This window comes from Schistocerca serialis, chromosome 3, assembly GCF_023864345.2.
Source record: "Schistocerca serialis cubense isolate TAMUIC-IGC-003099 chromosome 3, iqSchSeri2.2, whole genome shotgun sequence".
Lineage (NCBI taxonomy): Eukaryota > Metazoa > Arthropoda > Insecta > Orthoptera > Acrididae > Schistocerca > Schistocerca serialis.
In genome coordinates this window covers 940,442,067-940,462,291 of record NC_064640.1, presented here as the reverse complement: position 1 = coordinate 940,462,291, position 20,225 = coordinate 940,442,067, and the positions used below count along the sequence as shown (strand labels likewise).

The window sequence follows — 20,225 nt, the reverse complement described above, 5'->3', positions numbered from 1 at the left end:
AACTTAGAACTAATTAAACCTAACTAACCTAAGGACATAACACATCCATGTTCAAGGCAGGATTCGAACCTGCGACCGTAGCGGTCGCTCGGCTCCAGACTGTAGCGCCTAGAACCGCACGGCCACTCCGGCCGGCTCGGGAGCTGCATCAGGGAGCTTGCCTGCACGATGATTTCATTTCTGCTGCTATTCAGATGTTATTGATTTCCAATACAGCGTGTTGGGAAGTGCATGCTGGCTTGATAGCTCCTGCTGCTGGTCCAATAACAAAGCAACGTCTGCATCAGGGAGCTCTTGAAATTGGGGGGGGGGGGGGGGGGGGGAATAAAAGAAGATTATGAAATACACACACAAGTAATAAACTTGGAGAGAGAGGAATGGTTTAATACTTACAGTCCACTGTGCAAGTCAGTTTCATCTGTGTAGATGTCGTAGATCCCGCGCCCGGGTTCCCGGGTTCGATTCCCGGCGGGGTCAGAGATTTTCTCTGCCTCGTGATGACTGGGTGTTGTGTGATGTCCTTAGGTTAGTTAGGTTTAAGTACTTCTAAGTTCTAGGGGACTGATGACCATAGATGTTAAGTCCCATAGTCCTCAGATAAATTTAAAAATTAGAGGTGGTGGATCTCTGACGACGCTTTATGAAGAAGATGATCGGTCTTTCAATATGGGGTACAGAGCACAAGTGGTGTGTTCGCTTTGTGGCTAGTAAGCCTCCACTGAGGATGAATGGTGCGGGTAGACAACCGCAGTGTCATTCGATTTGGAACAAATATTTTAGACTGCATTCACATTACTTGGCCAGACATCTTGGACTCTGACGTCATCGAAGACGTAATGGATGCTAAACTTAGGACCTTGCAAGTTAGAACCTGCAGGTTTACATCACAGATATAGTGTTATTCTGCTGTGTGGTTTCCTTTGTTAGAATATCAGATGTGAATAACATGCTGAAGATTTGTAGCATGAACTTCTTTATTAATGGATAATCTGCCTGGACGCTAAAGGTCAGTAGTGAATAGAAATCTGCTGGAAATCTTAGATGTGCTATGTGAAAAGTAAAGCTCTTATAATTTATGTGAGCTATCACTTAAAATGCGGTGCCAACGCAGACATTAGATCACATTCTGTTAAGGATGACTGGAGTTGAACATTTCATCAACATTGACATCAAATTTGCAACACACCAAGGCGTGTTCACAGCAAAAATCGGCGTTAGTTACACTGCCACCCTCTAAAGATTGTTTGGGTCTCTACGGTGCAGCTGGCTGAGAATCCTGCAATTTGTTTGGAACCTATTGTGAATGGAATTCCTTGTTGTGCCTGCTGTTTAAATCTATTGAATCGATTACTACAGATGCTAGTATGGTGCTAATCGAAAGTGGAAGCGAAAGCGACCCACACGTTTGTATGAATTATTACAGCGCATTATTCTGTACAGTGCCAGCATCTTAGAACTTGGATTTATGACCTCATAGAGCCTGTCTCAGGATTCAGAATCTTGGATTTCCTCCACAAGTATTCCACGTCGGTCATGTTGCATTGTCATCTTGTATTCGGACTTCACAGACAGATGCACCAGTATTCCAAGTCTTTATTGTGATGTCATGTTAAAACTAAAACATAATTCCAGCTTGGCCATCTTCTGTCTCCCATATTTTATTCAGGTCAGCCTTCTTGCATAACCATCTTGTGTTCTGACGTCACAGAGCCTGTCCCAGTATTCTAATCGTCAGATTCACTGTGTCAGTATTCAAAGTCAACCAGTATGATAATGCACCGTTTTTAATTTCCCGTCAAGTTATTCTTAAGACAAAAGCCCTACTTCAATAGTTAAAATAGAACCACAATTTTGCTATTTTTGAATTTCCTGTCAAAATTTGAACTCCCGCAATATTATACATAGTGCAATTGGTTTTTATCAGGCGGGTTGGGTGTGGGGAAACCACATGACGTCATCGATTACAGTGCACTTCAGCCGACTCAGCATATCTACTAACGGCCTAAACCGAGATGGACAAACAAAAAGAAGACGCGGTGTCTTCTGGAGAATGAAGAAAATCTGTTCTTCAAAGAAAGCAAAGTACAGTGCGAAATGTTACAAGACTTAGCATAATCCCAGGTGGCCCCAGCGCTGGTAGTTAGTAGTAGGCTGTGTTGAGGAAATTATGACAACCAACAAAAGTGAGTTCCGCTTTGGTTACTGGCCTGTTTTGGTTCCCTTCTCCTCCATATGGGATCCCTGCAACGCTAATTACGTCAGTTGTTTTAATCCTCATCTTAATTGTTTGTTGTAATCTTCAGGTATCACTTAAATTTCGACTATGCGTGGGCGACGTGAACAGTAGGACAAATCTCGCGTGGTGCCAGTCCTGTTAAGCTGTGGCATTCCAGAGAGTAAATTTGCAGCTTGTCTCACCACAGCAGCGTCATTTTATTGAGGAGTTTTCTGCTGCGGGCTACATGCAGAGCCCCGCCCGTAGAAACCGGTTTGGAAACGGCACCAGACGTCGAGTGGCCTTCACCACCATCCTTGTGACTCGGCCCGCCGCGCCAGCACAAATAGAAAGAGATACTCCTCAAACAGGCTGCCTGGCCAAGATCAAACAAGCATGTGCCTTTCACGACAAACTACGAAAGCACTTTTGTTTATTCAGGGATAAGGGAGACAAATTAAGCCACTGGCATCATTCTACACAGCTTTGTGATAACGAATTCTGTGTGTTTCGTCTCCCTTAATATCCTACGTAACATAAAACATTATTGTTTCTTCTATAATCGCTTTCCCTGTCATTCGGCTAGTAGGAAAATGAATTAGATCATCTCGTCATATGCGCCACATATCACTTAACGTTATTTTCTGAAGTATCGTATTTTGTTAATCAGCTGTGAAACGTTCAGGAAATGCAAACAGTACTTACAATGATAACATAGATCGCTTGATCACTTTCCACAGTAGTGATTACTTCTGTGCATTTTATTTTAAATATGTGTAAGTTGTTTGCATGTAGTAAATAATGGTGATACATTTTACAAGTTAACTGCAACACTTATAAAGAACTATGAAACATGTAGGACTGTCAACAAAGAAAATGATTTTTATCTGTCGTCTGGGTTATGACACTCCTACCGGTGTTTCCTCGTTATCAACTGTTATAGTCCAATGGGTGAACTGAGTAGATGAGAAATAATATGAGGAAATGTAGGTTGTGTCGAAGTGGAGAGTCCGCAGCTCGTGGTCACTTTCTCGTTTCCCGAGCACACGGTCCCGGGTTCGATTCCCTGCGGGGTCAGGTATTTTCATCTGCCTCGAGATGACTAGGCGTTTGTGTTGTCCTCATCATTTCATCATCATTCATGAAAGTGGTGAGATTGGACTGAGCAAAGGTTGGGAATTAGTAAGGGGGCTGATAACCGCGCCCCACAAACCAAACATAATCATCATCATCGAAGCGGAGAGAGGAAAAAATAAAGAAGAGCTCGAATTCAAAGAAAAGGTGAAACATTTCTTGCGGTGCGGAGCAGTCAACTAGCTTGAGTTTAGTAGCAACAATGCACGATCACACCTGACAGAGCCTAAAACAGAGGTTCGACTGTGAGCATTAAAATGCTCTTGAGATAATACATATTTGATCCAAACACATGGTGCGTGCGGTATTACGTCCCATCCACTCTAAGCATCCTTTCCAGGTTTTTCTATGTGTCATACACATTACGATAGCTGTCCATCAGTTTCGACTCTATTAATCGAAGCACCACCCATAATAAATTGCCAATAAACCAACCGGTTGAACAAGCAGAGGATATCATTACATATCTCAGGTGAATCTACGTTAATTCATGTGAAATTACACCACTGTTGAAGGGCGTTAATATTAATTTAAAAAAGTGGTAAAATTTTTTCTGAATGTATTTGTGTAACCGCTAGAAATAAAATAGACCAGAGAAAGAGTTGACGCGCCTTTAGCTGCTTGACAGCATGTACAACAAATGTGGTGCCGAGTGAGAATTTGAAATACAACTTTTAACTTAAGAGTTTGTAAGGGTGCTAGAGGCTATTTGTCTGGTGGATTATGTAGAATGTGCGGTCTGTTGTTGTGTGGCCTTGACATACTTTTTCTACGTGAAGTCAAGCAAAACAAGTATTTCACAAGTTGAGATAGTGTTGCTATGCAAAGTGTAGTGGTTAACTAATTTACCAACAGTTACTATTGCTATGCAAATAGTTATGAGCTTAGATGTTCACCCGTTACGGCGTAAGGAGACCACTGGATGAAATTCGGCAAAGGATTCTAATCGCTGTCTGGTCGAAGGTTCCTCTTTCATTCCATATTTTTCAATTAACCTTCGTCTACCGATAAACGTTAGTGAGCAAGAATAATGTTGTCAGACTGCAGTGGGCAGCGACGCACTACTTCATTCACCACAGGCAGCCTTTTTTCTAATATTTGTTTGGTTCTCTAGTGAAAAATTTTTCAGGCTGAAATATAGTTGAAGCTTTCTCATCTATAGCTACATGTTGCAGGAATATGTCATAGCCACACAGAAGCATTGAGAATTGTGCGCAGTATTCACTAGGAAAATATTTCCTAGACCCCTTGAAAATTTCTGTTCAAACATGAAAAAAAATGTGTTTGAAATTGCTACACAAAATCAAACTTTTAATATTTAAGAACAAGGAAAGTTAATGGTAGTAGCTGGAAAACTTACACTATAGTGACGTAGAAAGAGTACTAAGCAGAATCTGCAATTCGATTATAACTGTTTACAGTTCCAGTTTTATTGAATGTTTCATTTATTTTTTATCGGGAATAGTGAATGAACAAGATCAGTGATGTCGAAAGCACTTGTAAGAAATACATAACGTCCTGCATCACATGCATTCTCCCTCCTGATATCTGAAAGATTCCCAACTTCGTGAGACTGAAAAATTGTTGTAAGTTTACTACACTTTGGGCCATGTTGTTGTTGTTGTGGTCTTCAGTCCTGAGACTGGTTTGATGCAGCTCTCCATGCTACTCTATCCTGTGCAAGCTTCTTCATCTCCCAGTACCTACTGCAACCTACATCCTTCTGAATCTGCTTAGTGTATTGATCTCTTGGTCTCCCTCTACGATTTTTACCCTCCACGCTGCCCTCCAATGCTAAATTTGTGATCCCTTGATGCCTCAAAACATGTCCTACCAACCGATCCCTTCTTCTAGTCAAGTTGTGCCACAAACTTCTCTTCTCCCTAATCCTATTCAATACCTTCTAATTAGTTACGTGATCTACCCACCTTATCTTCAGCATTCTTCTGTAGCACCACATTTCGAAAGCTTCTATTCTCTTCTTGTCCAAACTGGTTATCGTCCATGTTTCACTTCATACATGGCTACACTCCATACAAATACTTTCAGAAACGACTTCCTGACACTTAAATCTATACTCGATGTTAACAAATTTCTCTTCTTCAGAAACGATTTCCTTGCCATTGCCAGTCTACATTTTATATCCTCTCTACTTCGAACATCATCTGTTATTTTACTCCCTAAATAGCAAAACTCCTTTACTACTTTAAGTGTCTCATTTCCTAATCTAATCCCCTCAGCATCACCCGATTTAATTTGACTACATTCCATTATCCTCGTTTTGCTTTTGTTGATGTTCATCTTATATCCTCCTTTCAAGACACTGTCCATTCCGTTCAACTGCTCTTCCAAGTCCTTTGCTGTCTCTGACAGAATTACAATGTCATCGGCGAACCTCAAAGTTTTTACTTCTTCTCCATGAATTTTAATACCTACTCCGAATTTTTCTTATGTTTCCTTTACTGCTTGCTCAATATACAGATTGAATAACATCGGGGAGAGGCTACAACCCTGTCTCACTCCTTTCCCAACCACTGCTTCCCTTTCATGCCCCTCGACTCTTATAACTGCCATCTGGTTTCTGTACGAATTGTAAATAGCCTTTCGCTCCCTGTATTTTACCCCTGCCACCTTCAGAATTTGAAAGAGAGTATTCCAGTTAACGTTGTCAAAAGCTTTCTCTAAGTCTACAAATGCTAGAAACGTAGGTTTGCCTTTTCTTAATCTTTCTTCTAAGATATGGTCAGTATTGCCCCACGTGTTCCAACATTTCTACGGAATCCAAACTGATCTTCCCCGAGGTCCGCTTCTACCAGTTTTTCCATTCGTCTGTAAAGAATTCGCTTTAGTATTTTGCAGCTGTGACTTATTAAACAGATAGTTCGGTAATTTTCACATCTGTCAACACCTGCTTTCTTTGGGATTGGAATTATTATATTCTTCTTGAAGTCTGTGGGTATTTCGCCTGTCTCATACATCTTGCTCACCAGATGGTAGAGTTTTGTCATGACTGGCTCTCCCAAGGCCATCAGTAGTTCTAATGGAATGTTGTCTACTCCCGTGGCCTTGTTTCGACTCAGGTCTTTCAGTGCTCTGTCAAACTCTCCACGCAGTACCTTATCTCCCATTTCATCTTCATCTACATCCTCTTCCATTTCCATAATATTGTCCTCAAGTACATCGCCCTTGTATAAACCCTCTATATACTCCTTCCACCTTTCTGCCTTCCCTTCTTTGCTTAGAACTGGGTTGCCATCTGAGCTCTTGATATTCATACAAGTGGCTCTCTTTTCTCCAGAGGTCTCTTTAATTTTCCTGTAGGCGGTATCTATCTTACCCCTAGTGAGATAAGCCTCTACATCCTTACATTTGTCTTCTAGCCATCCCTGTTTAGCCATTTTGTACTTCCCGTCGATCTCATTTTTGAGACGTTTGTATTCCTTTTTGCCTGCTTCATTTACTGCATTTTTATATTTTCTCCTTTCATCAATTAAATTCAATATTTCTTCTGTTACCCAAGGATTTCTATTAGCCCTCGTCTTTTTACCTACTTCATCCTCTGCTGCCTTCACTACTTCATCCCTCAGAGCTACCCATTCTTCTTCTACTGTATTTCTTTCCCCCATTCCTGTCAATTGTTCCCTTATGCTCTCCCTGAAACTCTGTACAACCTCTGGTTCTTTCAGTTTATCCAGGTCCCATCTCCTTAAATTCCCGCCTTTTTGCAGTTTCTTCAGTTTCAATCTGCAGTTCATAACCAATAGATTGTTGTCAGCATCCACATCTGCCCCTGGAAATGTCTTACAATTTAAAACCTGGTTCCTAAATCTCTGTCTTACCATTATGTAATCTATCTGATACCTGATAGTATCTCCAGGATTCTTCCAGATATACAACCTTCTTTCATGATTCTTGAACCAAGAGTTAGCTATGATTAAGTTGGGCTCTGTGCAAAATTCTACAAGGCGGCTTCCTCTTTCATTTCTTCCCCCCAATCCATATTCACCTACTATATTTCCTTCTCTCCCTTTTCCTACTGACGAATTCCAGTCACCCATTACTATTAAATTTTCGTCTCCCTTCACTACATGAATAATTTCTTTTATCTCGTCATACATTTCATCAATTTCTTCATCATCTGCAGAGCTAGTTGGCATATAAACTTGTACTACTGTAGTAGGCATGGGCTTTGTGTCTATCTTGGCCACAATAATGCATTCACTATGCTGTTTGTAGTAGCTAACCCGCACTCCTATTTTTTTTATTCCTTATTAAACCTACTCCTGCATTACCCCTATTTGATTTTGTATTTATAACCCTGTAATCACCTGACCAAAAGTCTTGTTCCTCCTGCCACCGAACTTCACTAATTCCCACTATATCTAACTTTAACCTATCCATTTCCCTTTTTAAATTTTCTAACCTACCTGCCCGATTAAGGGATCTGACATTCCACGCTCCGATCCGTAGAATGCCAGTTTTCTTTCTCCTGATAACGACGTCCTCTTGAGTAGTCCCCGCCCGGAGATCCGAATGAGGGACTATTTTACCTCCGGAATATTTTACCCAAGAGGACGCCATCATCATTTAATCATACAGTAAAGCTGCATGTCCTCGGGAGAAATTACGGCTGTAGTTTCCCCTTGCTTTCAGCCGTTCGCAGTACCAGCACAGCAAGGCCGTTTTGGTTAATGTTACAAGGCCAGATCAGTCAATCATCCAGACTGTTGCCCCTGCAACTACTGAAAAGGCTGCTGCCCTCTCTTCAGGAACCACATGTTTGTCTGGCCTCTCAACAGATACCCCTCCGTTGTGGTTGCACCTACGGTACGGCCATCTGTATCGCTGAGGCACGCAAGCCTCCCCACCAACGGCAAGGTCCATGGTTCATGGGGGGCTTTGGGCCATAGATAATAGAAATACGAGTATGTCAAGTGCACGCTACAGCAGACAGAGCGATCTGCGTAATCCACCAGACAAATATCCTCTAGTACGTCCTAAAACTCTAAGTTAAACACTGAACTTTGAATTCTCGATTGACATCTCATTTGCTCTTCATGATTTAGAGCGTCATTCAAAGGCAAGTAAGATGTTTTTCTAATCGATTTTATTTCTTACTATTACGCAAGTCTGTTCACAAAACATTTGACGGTTTTTCTTCTTTCAAATTTTTTGTTTTATGTTCAAGTTATGCTCAGAAAACATGAAATATGTATTTGAATATCGATCGTTTTTTTATCATTATTAAGAGGATATAGATAAAGAGAAAGCTTAGCTATCAGCAAGTGCTAATGAAATGTTCAGGTTTTCCCTCAGATCACTAAGTTTTCCTTACTTACCATGATTATTCGGAAGTAAATTAAATGTTTGTAAAGCTAGACCTCATGATAGTCCACTTCATACCCCATCTGTCCATATCCCACTCATCGGACAAAAATACGTTATGTAATTACTAGGGAGTCTTGTTTCTGCTCTGCTCAAACATTTGATCAAAAAGTTAATGTGCGACACATGAAATAATAATGCATGAGTATAAAAACTAATGTCTGCAACGGACGTACGTGCTGTTTATAAAATATAGTACAGATTGACAATAGTTGTCATTTCCTTCTTTTAATGACTCGAAAAAAGAATTCCTTCACTTTTTTTCCACCCTACTAAACTTCATCTGCTGCACTGACCAGTCGTTGTAATACAGGACTGAATAAAATGCATGACTCATTTTTAGAAGGATCAGTCTTAAGGCCATACATGGGTATCCAGATTTACAGTTACCTTGAATAGGTCACGATCAACTTTCTCAAATTCGATTTTCTGCTACCTTCCTGATAACGTCGAAGTCGACAGGACGTTAAAGTGTGTTTTCCTTTTCAGAATACAATGCCTTCTCTGAGAATGAGTGTATCGAAAAATTTACTATCGTTAGTAGTACTGTTCGCTGCACATAGAACCCATAAATTTTCCATCTAAACTTCTTGGGATTATCTTCCGCTAGAGATTACCCTTGCTGAAATAAAAACTCAATTACTTCGCAAAAGCTCTCACTTTCTTTGTGTTGTGCTGGCACAACGATCGTTTGTTTGGCTTGCTCCAGGAGGAGAATAAATGGAACTGCAGCACACGAAATAGTAGTTCACTTTATTACAATATAGATATGAAGTTTTACTTAAATGTGTACAGTCCATTTCCACAGGAAGGTTCTGTGTATTTACAACTGTCCCTGAATACTAATGTATGACTTTATACAAAGAGATTTACAAGACTCTTCAATTGAAGAACATCTGACAATGTTCAACTAACAATGAACCCCATTAGTGCGACGCCTCAAGTTCAATCTTCAGTAAGGCTCATTAGAAAGTGTTGTGTTAACAATATTATGGACAGGAAACATATTAGCTGCCAATGACACATGTGCATCAAGAGTGCAACACAAATGAGTATCCGGTAGGTACTATGATCAACACTACAGAAAATGGACATTGTCGACTTTTAGGAAATGTTCAAAACAAACTATTAACTTGCACCACGAACACCGATTGAAAAATGGCGCGCCACAATGATCACACAAGTTCGCACCATCAGCTGCTTGGGAGTTACAAAGCATGCAGGATGTTGCGCTAGGTACCCACACTTGAAGAATGCATAGACAATCGTATTGGTGTTACGAGATAATTAGAATTGATGGAATGTGATGGCATGCAACCGAATACAAAGAATTTGTCGTAATCGTGAAATTAGCTAACCTTTAAGGCACAGCTGCAGATAGCGCGATAATATGTTTTAGAGGCACGGAAAAACCAAACATCCAAAGGCTGAATTTGTCCAATGGTTCCAGGTGGTATGAACTGCAATGTCACACACTTTTCAGGAGGGATAATTTGCTCTAAAGGAGCATGATTTTTATAAGCAGACCAGGAATCAAGCAAAAGCATGTTATTTTGACCAGCTACTGGCCAGAAGCAGTGCTCATACCACATTTGTAGTTCTGTTACGCCCATTTCCCCACCCTTGCTTGCTGTGACGTAAATATTCCTTACTGCCCTTGCAAGGTCACGCGGGCGAGAAAGAACCGTAGGGGGCAGAGCATCTCCAACTTCTCGCAGCGCAGTAAATAACTTTTCAGTCAATTTACCATCCAGATTCACTTCGTCTCCAACTTCCGGTTAGTCGGAGTTGATAAAAAATTCCTTTCTGAACGATGGGATAAGTTTGTTTACTTCATCTACAAATTTTCGGGCCGAATCCGCAGTTTGCTGTGCATCGTCAAGTTAACACTTTGTATGAAATTTCGTTATCTTACGTCTTCCAATTCTGCAGCACTGTCTGAAGTTGTACAACCTTCCACTATTGTCATTGATATCACAGTAATTCATATCACGCTCAGTTTGATGTGCATAACGTAGTAGGTCACTAGCATGCACGTCCTGTAAATTGTATCGAGCATCCTTGAAAAGCGTTAACACCAGTTTTTATAACAGGTATTCTCCTTTGAATACTCGTAGTTTTCCTTATACACTGCACTGTGATATTGGTGCAGACTTATTCTAAATCTGTTCATCATTGCTTTTACTACGTTGTGGATGGTCTTCAATGTACGTAATTATGTTCAGTACCCGCTACTTGGACAACGATTGTCCTTTACTTCGTTTCACTGATGACGGAATTTGTGGCTCCCTGTCCGAAAAGGATGATGAACCACATGGATCGACAACTGTTTCAACATCGCTTTAACATGTTAAGCGCATATTTACTCCTCATGTACATTGTCCGCACAGTCGAACGTATACGGCACTAAACATTCTACTGACTCATCTTTCGGATACGCTAATGTTTCATATGTCACTTCATTCTCACTACGCGAAATTGCTTGCGTTCCTTTCCGACGAATTGTCAATTTCGACAACTGTTGTTGAAGATGTAATGCAATGTTGGCTTTGTTCATCGTTGTCAATGCTGTGCGTTGTATCAACACTACTAGCATCATAGCGCTGTTGTGGAAATGAAATGAGCGTTTGGCGTCATTGGTCTGGAGGCCCATTGCGGGGAAGGTCCGGCCGCCTTGGTGCAAGTCTTATTACATTCGACGTCACATTGGGCGACCTGCTCGTCGTATGGGGATGAAATGATGATGAAGACAACACAACACCCAGTCCCTGAGTGGAGAAAATCTCCGACCCAGCCGGGAATCTAACCCGGGTCCGTAGGACGGCAATCCGTCACGCTGACCACCCAGCTATCGGAGCGGACATAGCGCTGTTGTGAGATATTCTGACTGGACTAGCATTTGGCCGGAAATCGGCAGCGGCGTCTTCCTTCGCACGAAGGGATTTAGTGATGCCATAAAAATGATAATGCGAGTCATTTGCCTCAATTCCTGAACAACTTGAATCAGCAGCATTTTTCGTCGTCGTAATAAGCAATCACACTCCATCTTCATCAGCCTCGTCCAATTGGTGATTACCCTTATGTCCTCGCTATCCTCACTATTGGATACCTCCAGTCCCACCCCCTGTTTCCCTTAGCGACCAATATTGTGGTTGCATGCTAGGCAACAGGTGGGGCGTCGGATGCCGTAAACATCATTGGCCCTTTGCACATCGTACTCAAGGAATTCCTTGTAAGACATTTAACACACTGGTGGCCTACCCAAGACGATGTTGCCGTTTTGATCGTTGAGTGCGAACTGGCCCGAGTGTTCCTCTGCTCAGCCGGAAGTGGACCATCGGTTACGGCGGCTGTAAAATCCTAGAGCTATCTCTTCCTTTTCTTTCTTCAGTGTTTTTGGTAGTTTTTTCGAAGCGCTTGTGTCGTTCGGTCCGTAGGTCTTCAGTTCTTCACTGAAGATAGATTGCTCCCGTCTCTCAAGTCTTACATATCGTTTGTTTCTGGTAGCTTTGTAATGTAACGTATACAGTGCTAGGCTCTCGCTGGACTCAGATTTGGGGGAAACCTTTGGGCCCCACCAATCACTTTCGACCTGTTCCTGTGCTGGTAGGGCAATGGCTGCAGCACAGTTCTTGCAATAGATGCATACATGTTCAACCAGCGAAACTTATTAGTGACCCATTATTTCGATGCAGAGGTGAGCGGGGTTATTGTTTACTCTTTTAATTATAACACAATCGTGAAAAGCGTTACCACAGTAGCCCACAGCAAAGTTAAGCTTTGGCAATATTTTCCGGCCTTTCCATATGCGTGATGTTGTCTACCAAGATATGTTAATGATCATATAACAAATTCGTTATACCAGTGAGTTTTCTTTTCGTGGAAAAAGAACGATGGAGTCATTAAAGACCGGGTATAATTACACACGGACTGGGCTAGCATTTGGCCGGAAATCGGCACCGGCGTCTTTCTTCGCATGAAGGGATTTAATGATGCCATAGAAATGATAATGCGAGTCCTTTGCCTCAGTTATAGAAAATCTTGGATTAGCAGCGCATTTTTTGTCGTCGTAATAAGTAATCACACTACATTTTCATCAGCCTCGGCCAATTAGTGATGTTCTGAGCACAAATCTCAAATGATCTTCCTTTCCTTTCTGATCATTTACTGTAACAACCGTTTTAATTCTCTATATTTTAACTGAAAAATTGGCTCTAATAATTTCTTATATATTCATGTCTAATTTTGTGCCATTTAGATACATAATTTATGGCATATCGTGCAGTTCATGGATTTCGAACTTTCTGTATCATAGTTGTAGTTAAATTTAATTCTAGCCAGAAGTTTACTTACAGAAGTATGTTTATCATACATTTTCCTTCTTTTTTTAATCTGATTCACTTGCTAATAACAATAAACTCACAATATTTCACCACAGGCTACACCAGCTATCTGCGACAGAAACTACTTTTTAGTAATGGGCTACTTAAATGAGACTTAAGTATAATACTGAACGAAGCTAATATAGAATTATAACTACAATAATTGCTTCTAACTTGCAAGTGCCACTAATAACTATATGCTGAGGTTTTGTTTATAGTCTAAGGTTCTGCTTGATGCAAGCACAAATACTTTATTTGTTCGCAAATTTATGCCCACAGCAAGCTCTACACGCGCCAAACTGCTGTCAACGATCAAAAACTCGTGTCTTCCGAAGCTGATATGTGAAATGAATGCCATGCCGTCCAAGGAGAAACTTACCGAGTCCGAGAAAGCCCTCTTAAATCTTATCCGGTAAGTACAGTGAAGCTGTATTAGCTGAAAGCATACACATTTCGTACAGATAAGTACTGAAGAGTATCAACACAGTTTTCTAAGAGATCATTTCTTTTGTGAGTTGTGTTACATTACGACTACTGTGACACTGTTCATTGACGGTAAATGTAATGTTTACATGCCTGTTCCACTGAGAAATCAAAATAAAGCTTCATATGAGCTTTCGTTTCATCACTATAATTGAAAATCTTGTGATGAGAGAGAAGATAATTTTCATTCAGATGAATCAGGCAGATAGTGATGCGTTAGTAAATGATGACGTCGTACATGGTGGCTATGTAGTATAATAGGAGAATAGTACACTTTATGCATGGACCACCGTTAATACTCTCCCCACACTGTCTCATAATTGTCAAGCATACAAATAGGATTCTACACTCAAGTCAACTGATGACCTATACTACAATTACTTATATAGAAGCAAAAACGCAATTAGCGAAGGAAAGGATGTACAGTGCCCGGAGAAAGAAACTTTTTCCAATTGAGTATTGGAACTGTCCTTCGGAATCTCACAACAAATAACACCACATAACTGTACGTTAGATTAACCAGAGAAATTCCAAAGATTAAAGGACTGACGTGAAGCTATAGCTGCGCCATTTCGCGCATTTTATTTCTACCGAAAATCACCAGAAACGCAACTTTGTTCTTTAACTGTTAGACTGAAATTCAGTACTATATTTTTATCGAATTTACAAGACTCTTTCCCAGCTCGCCAACATAAATGTCTACTTAGTGTTTACGTACATGTGCTTTTAAGAAAAGCACCACACACCATATTGTCTAGTACACTACAGAAATAAAACCGTGTGTCAGAACGAGACACGGATATGTTCCTTTCAATGCCAAATGTCTTCCATCTGGACTAGTCTCATGCCCCGAATAAGAAGTTCAAGCAAACCCAGCTCGGCAAGCATCGATGGCCTTCATGTAGCCTAGGACTAGGTCCCACATAAAAATTTCGCTCTACAACGGCGAGAACTCCAAAATGAATCTTTCTCGAAGTTGAAAATGGCGCAGTACACTAGATAACTTACCATTAAGGCTCATTACAGAACGTACTTCTCATAGCCAAGGCAGCGATTACGTCATTATTTACCCTAATTGCTGCACCAGTTGCAGGAGCCCGTAAGATAAGCAAGGAACATCTTCAGACTTATGAGAAGCAAGAGAGCGGTTAAGGCTGACTAAAACTTTACGCGATTATGGCAGTATATTTTGAATCTACCAATCGTACTGTACACATTTTAAATTAATTTCAGTACTTTCTCCACTGCACTTTTGAAATTTATTTCTGGAAAACGTAAAACAGTTCGTTTCCTCCTTCTTCCTCGGAAATCCGTGTTTGTGTGACTTACCTCATACCAACACGGTTTTGTAAATTTGGTGTCCTAATTCCTTTAGGTAATTTTAAGCTTATTTGTGTCAATCGGTTATGGTAATGTTTTCTTCGAGAAAAAAAGGGCAAGATACAATAGGCAAACACTTACTCGATACTCATGAAAGAATACCGGACGAAAAGGAAGGCAAACGCAACTAGTCGTAAGTGACTTATTTGCGAAAAAAGAAAATACACTCCTGGAAATAGAAAAAAGAACACATTGACACCGGTGTGTCAGACCCACCATACTTGCTCCGGACACTGCGAGAGGGCTGTACAAGCAATGATCACACGCACGGCACAGGGGACACACCAGGAACCGCGGTGTTGGCCGTCGAATGTTGCTAGCTGCGCAGCATTTGTGCACCGCCGCCGTCAGTGTCAGCCAGTTTGCCGTGGCATACGGAGCTCCATCGCAGTCTTTAACACTGGTAGCATGCCGCGACAGCGTGGACGTGAACCGTATGTGCAGTTGACGGACTTTGAGCGAGGGCGTATAGTGGGCATGCGGGAGGCCGGGTGGACGTACCGCCGAATTGCTCAACACGTGGGGCGTGAGGTCTCCACAGTACATCGATGTTGTCGCCAGTGGTCGGCGGAAGGTGCACGTGCCCGTCGACCTGGGACCGGACCGCAGCGACGCACGGATGCACGCCAAGACCGTAGGATCCTACGCAGTGCCGTAGGGGACCGCACCGCCACCTCCCAGCAAATTAGGGACACTGTTGCTCCTGGGGTATCGGCGAGGACCATTCGCAACCGTCTCCATGAAGCTGGGCTACGGTCCCGCACACCGTTAGGCCGTCTTCCGCTCACGCCCCAACATCGTGCAGCCCGCCTCCAGTGGTGTCGCGACAGGCGTGAATGGAGGGACGAATGGAGACGTGTCGTCTTCAGCGATGAGAGTCGCTTCTGCCTTGGTGCCAATGATGGTCGTATGCGTGTTTGGCGCCGTGCAGGTGAGCGCCACAATCAGGACTGCATACGACCGAGGCACACAGGGCCAACACCCGGCATCATGGTGTGGGGAGCGATCTCCTACACTGGCCGTACACCACTGGTGATCGTCGAGGGGACACTGAATAGTGCACAGTACATCCAAACCGTCATCGAACCCATCGTTCTACCATTCCTAGACCGGCAAGGGAACTTGCTGTTCCAACAGGACAATGCACGTCCGCATGTATCCCGTGCCACCCAACGTGCTCTAGAAGGTGTAAGTCAACTACCCTGGCCAGCAAGATCTCCGGATCTGTCCCCCATTGAGCATGTTTGGGACTGGATGAAGCGTCGTCTCACGCGGTCTGCACGTCCAGCACGAACGCTGGTCCAACTGAGGCGCCAGGTGGAAATGGCATGGCAAGCCGTTCCACAGGACTACATCCAGCATCTCTACGATCGTCTCCATGGGAGAATAGCAGCCTGCATTGCTGCGAAAGGTGGATATACACTGTACTAGTGCCGACATTGTGCATGCTCTGTTGCCTGTGTCTATGTGCCTGTGGTTCTGTCAGTGTGATCATGTGATGTATCTGACCCCAGGAATGTGTCAATAAAGTTTCCCCTTCGTGGGACAATGAATTCACGGTGTTCTTATTTCAATTTCCAGGAGTGTAATTTTCATTACTACCAACAAATTCATGTGAAACTACTAGTTGAGTGGACATTGGCAAGACACATTAAGGATACGTATAACTAACAACTAATCTGATTATTGAGAGAATAAAACATATGAAACTCTCTAAGCTGTTAATACTTTTAGTTTGTACTTCCTCACAAGAGGTGTGATTATCTATGTACTGTCTTTGGTTCTGGGTATGTCTATAATGCCGTCAATAAGAGGGTAATTACCATCCCACAGTTGCTTTTCATTCATAAATGTTCAAAGCTTCTTTGCTCAGAACTTTGTTACACAACTACTTCAAACTTCTGTTATTCTTTATTTAAATCTAAAATTTACATTTTCTGATAGTCGGTTCGGCAAAGGGCAACCGCCTTCAGATCTGTTGAGTTTGTATTGCATTGTTTATGTATTTAACTCGTCAGTTTCTGTCACATATGTAAGAAATTATGAGCAACTACGAAGGCACACTATCAATCAACGTTTGATGAAAGTATTATAACTGCCCACTGTAGTATTCGAAAGGCATTATATCAATGTTTACGAAGCTAAACATTCTGTGCATTGGTTCTGCGGTTACTACTTTTCGTATTTAAAATAACTTTCACCTCTGGAAATGTTTTGCATTGCCATTAGCCAAGTATTATGGTCTTCACACAAGTCTTAGCGTTTGACAACTGGCTTTTGTTTATGGTTATCATAAATTCCTTACAGCTATTTATCTTTCCTACTTTACGCTCTGAACGAGGGAGATTTGTCATAGCACGGAAGAGTAAGAAATGTTCTGGCGAGCACGTATATCCGTTGACGGGTTACACGAAACTGAAAAATTGCCACGAGCTTACAGGAAATTAAATACGAATTACTTAATGTTAGTAAATTGTTCATAGAACTAAAACGTCGGTTGAACACCATGGTGTTTTCTTGGGGAAATCCCTATTGGAGATGATGAGCATTGCCTTCCTCTGACCTGTGAACTGGGTACCAGCCCTTTATAAGGATATCTGTGGTTCAAAGTGCAATACGAAGCATGGTGCGTCCGCTCTCACATAAACAAAATGTTGGATTAATCAGAAAACGTCCTAGGATGAACAGCAGCATGTTTTAAATGTGGGAAAATGTAAGTTAATGAAGATTAGTATGAAAAACAATCCTGTTCTATTCGAATACAGTATAATTGGTGTGCTGCTTGACAGTCACTCCTATTAAATATCTAAGAATGACAAAGCGACTTGAAATGGAACGAGCGTATAAGGTAGGTTGTAGGGGAGGCGAACGATCAAATTCGATTTATTGGGAGAATTCTACGAAACTGCATTCATTTATAAAGGAGATCGCATATGCTCACAAGTGCGACTCGTTCTTGGGCAGTGATCGAGTGTTCGTGATCACCACCATGTCGGATTAAAGGAAAGACATCGAAGCAGTTCAGGGGCATACTGTTAGATTTGTTACCAATAGATTCGATTGATCAACAAGCGAAAAATACCGAAATGCTCCGCTAACTCCAACTGGAATCCGTGGAGGCAAGAAAAGTTCATCTACGAAACACTACTGACAATGTTTTGAGAGCCGATATTTGTGACAGACTGGAGAACGTACCTACTGCTAACTATACATCTCGCGTAAAGGCAACGATCACCGGAAAGAGAAATCAGTTCTCCCATGGAACCACACAGATGGTCGATTTTCCCTGGCTACCTTTGCGAGTGGAACAGGAAACGGTGTAACTCATACTGAGACAAGGTACTAATACATTTAATTAAGTCTGATTGATGAGATGTTATGAGATGATGCCTTACTGACACTGAAGTACTGTTCTTTCACTGCCACTATTATTAACCAACATATGAACAACTACCTCAACAATTGCTACTGTTTTATCGAAATAAATCAGAACCAATACCTACACTTGAACTGACAAGTGGAAACATCTCACGTCTAGACTTGCAAAACCTACGTATACGCACGCACACACGCACAGAAAATTGTAACATTACAATAGTTATTAATATTTAAATAGGTAAAGTTGATTGCTTGTCGTCTCATGCAAAGCTTCAGAGAATTAATGTCAGTAATGCAAATTTCCCTTCGCGAAGTTATAAATGTTTGATCTACTGTGACTCCTTTGAAGTTATATTAAGCAGTCGGTGCGTAATTAATCACAATGAACAGAAATTGTATGAGAAATAGCTAAAGAAATGTTACTACTGATTTGTACGTAATTTTTGCGCGGTTATTCTAAATGATGGAACTATTTTCAGAACTCCAAAATGAACAAGCTTTGTACCAATGAAAAGAGGAAGTTTGAAAATTTTTTTCGTAATGTTTAACATCAATTTAATTAATTTAATAATTTTAAATAATTTGTAATTTATTAGTTTTTAATAATTATTTAATAATTGGAAGTGTGATAAATGTTATAAATGTTCTATGTTACCACCGTTGGCTGCACGGCAAACATCGACGCGGTAGACAAACTCGCCCCACACACACGAAAGCATAAATGCTCTTACTGAGTGCACAGCAGCAGTGATCCTTTTCCGCAGATCGTTCAGAGTGAGAGTGGTTGGCAGAGGCGGGACATAAACAGATTCCTTCACATAACCCCATAAGAAACAGTCGCAGGGCGTGAGATCAGGAGATCTCGGTGGTCAGAAGTGCAGAGCCAGGTCCTCAAGTCGCTTGCGTCGACCCAGTGCTGAGGAAGGGAGTAATTCAAAAAGCCTCGTACATCACTGTGCCCATGGCGCGGAGTTCCATTCTGTTGGAAAATGAAGTCCTAGGAATCTTCCACATCTTGACGGAACAGCCATTGTTCCTACATGTCCCGTAATGAGTGCTGTCGACAAGCGATCTCAGATCGATTCCACATTCCTAGATTTCCAGGAGGCTTTTGATAACGTTCCTCACAAGTGACTATTAATCAAATTGCGTGCATATGGAGTATCGTCTCAGTTGTCTGACTGGATTCGTAGTATCCTCTCAGAGAGGTCACAGTTCGTAGTGATAGACGGTAAATCATCGAGTAGAACAGAAGTGATATCTGGCGTTCGGTAAGGTAGTGTCATAGGCCCTGTGCTGTTCCTGATTTACATAAATGATCTAGCCGGCCGCGGTGGCCGAGCGGTTGTAGGCGCTTCAGCCCGGAACCGCGCGACTACTACGGTCGCAGGTTCGAATCCTGCCTCGGGATGGATGTGTGTGATGTCCTTAGGCTAGTTAGGTTTAAGTAGTTCTAAATTCTAGGGAACTGATGATCTCAGATGTTAAGTCCCATAGTGCTCAGAGCCATTTGAACCATAAATGATCTAGGTGATAATCTGAGCATCATTTAGAATAACCCTGTGTATTCGAAGTGTGGTATTATATTAATGTATCAATGTTGGGCTACAATCGTGCACGTCCCTAAACAAAGTTATGTTGTCAGATAAATGAATTTTTTTCAAATGTTTTAACACTTCAAGTCAACAAGGCTCTCTTACAAAGGCTATATAGCGATGCTAATTTCCCAACTGCGAGTAGAATCTTAACTGCCAGATTTTGTAATGCGCCTGGTTGTTACTGATATTAAAATACTCTCAGTGTTATGTTGCAGAGTTCACGTGCACACACCCGTCTGTTTGATATGAAAACCGCGTCACCAGAGTGTA

The 20,225-nt window shown here is 41.7% G+C and overlaps 1 protein-coding gene across 1 annotated transcript in view; it reads left to right on the top strand.

Annotated features, from left to right (window-relative positions):
• Positions 1-20,225, top strand: part of LOC126471285 (uncharacterized) — an 86,445-nt gene that overhangs the window by 62,481 nt on the left and 3,739 nt on the right. The window contains exon 2 of the mRNA XM_050099403.1: positions 13,396-13,528. Within this exon, the coding sequence (XP_049955360.1) occupies positions 13,396-13,528 (133 nt within the window). The remainder of the gene's footprint in view (positions 1-13,395; positions 13,529-20,225) is intronic.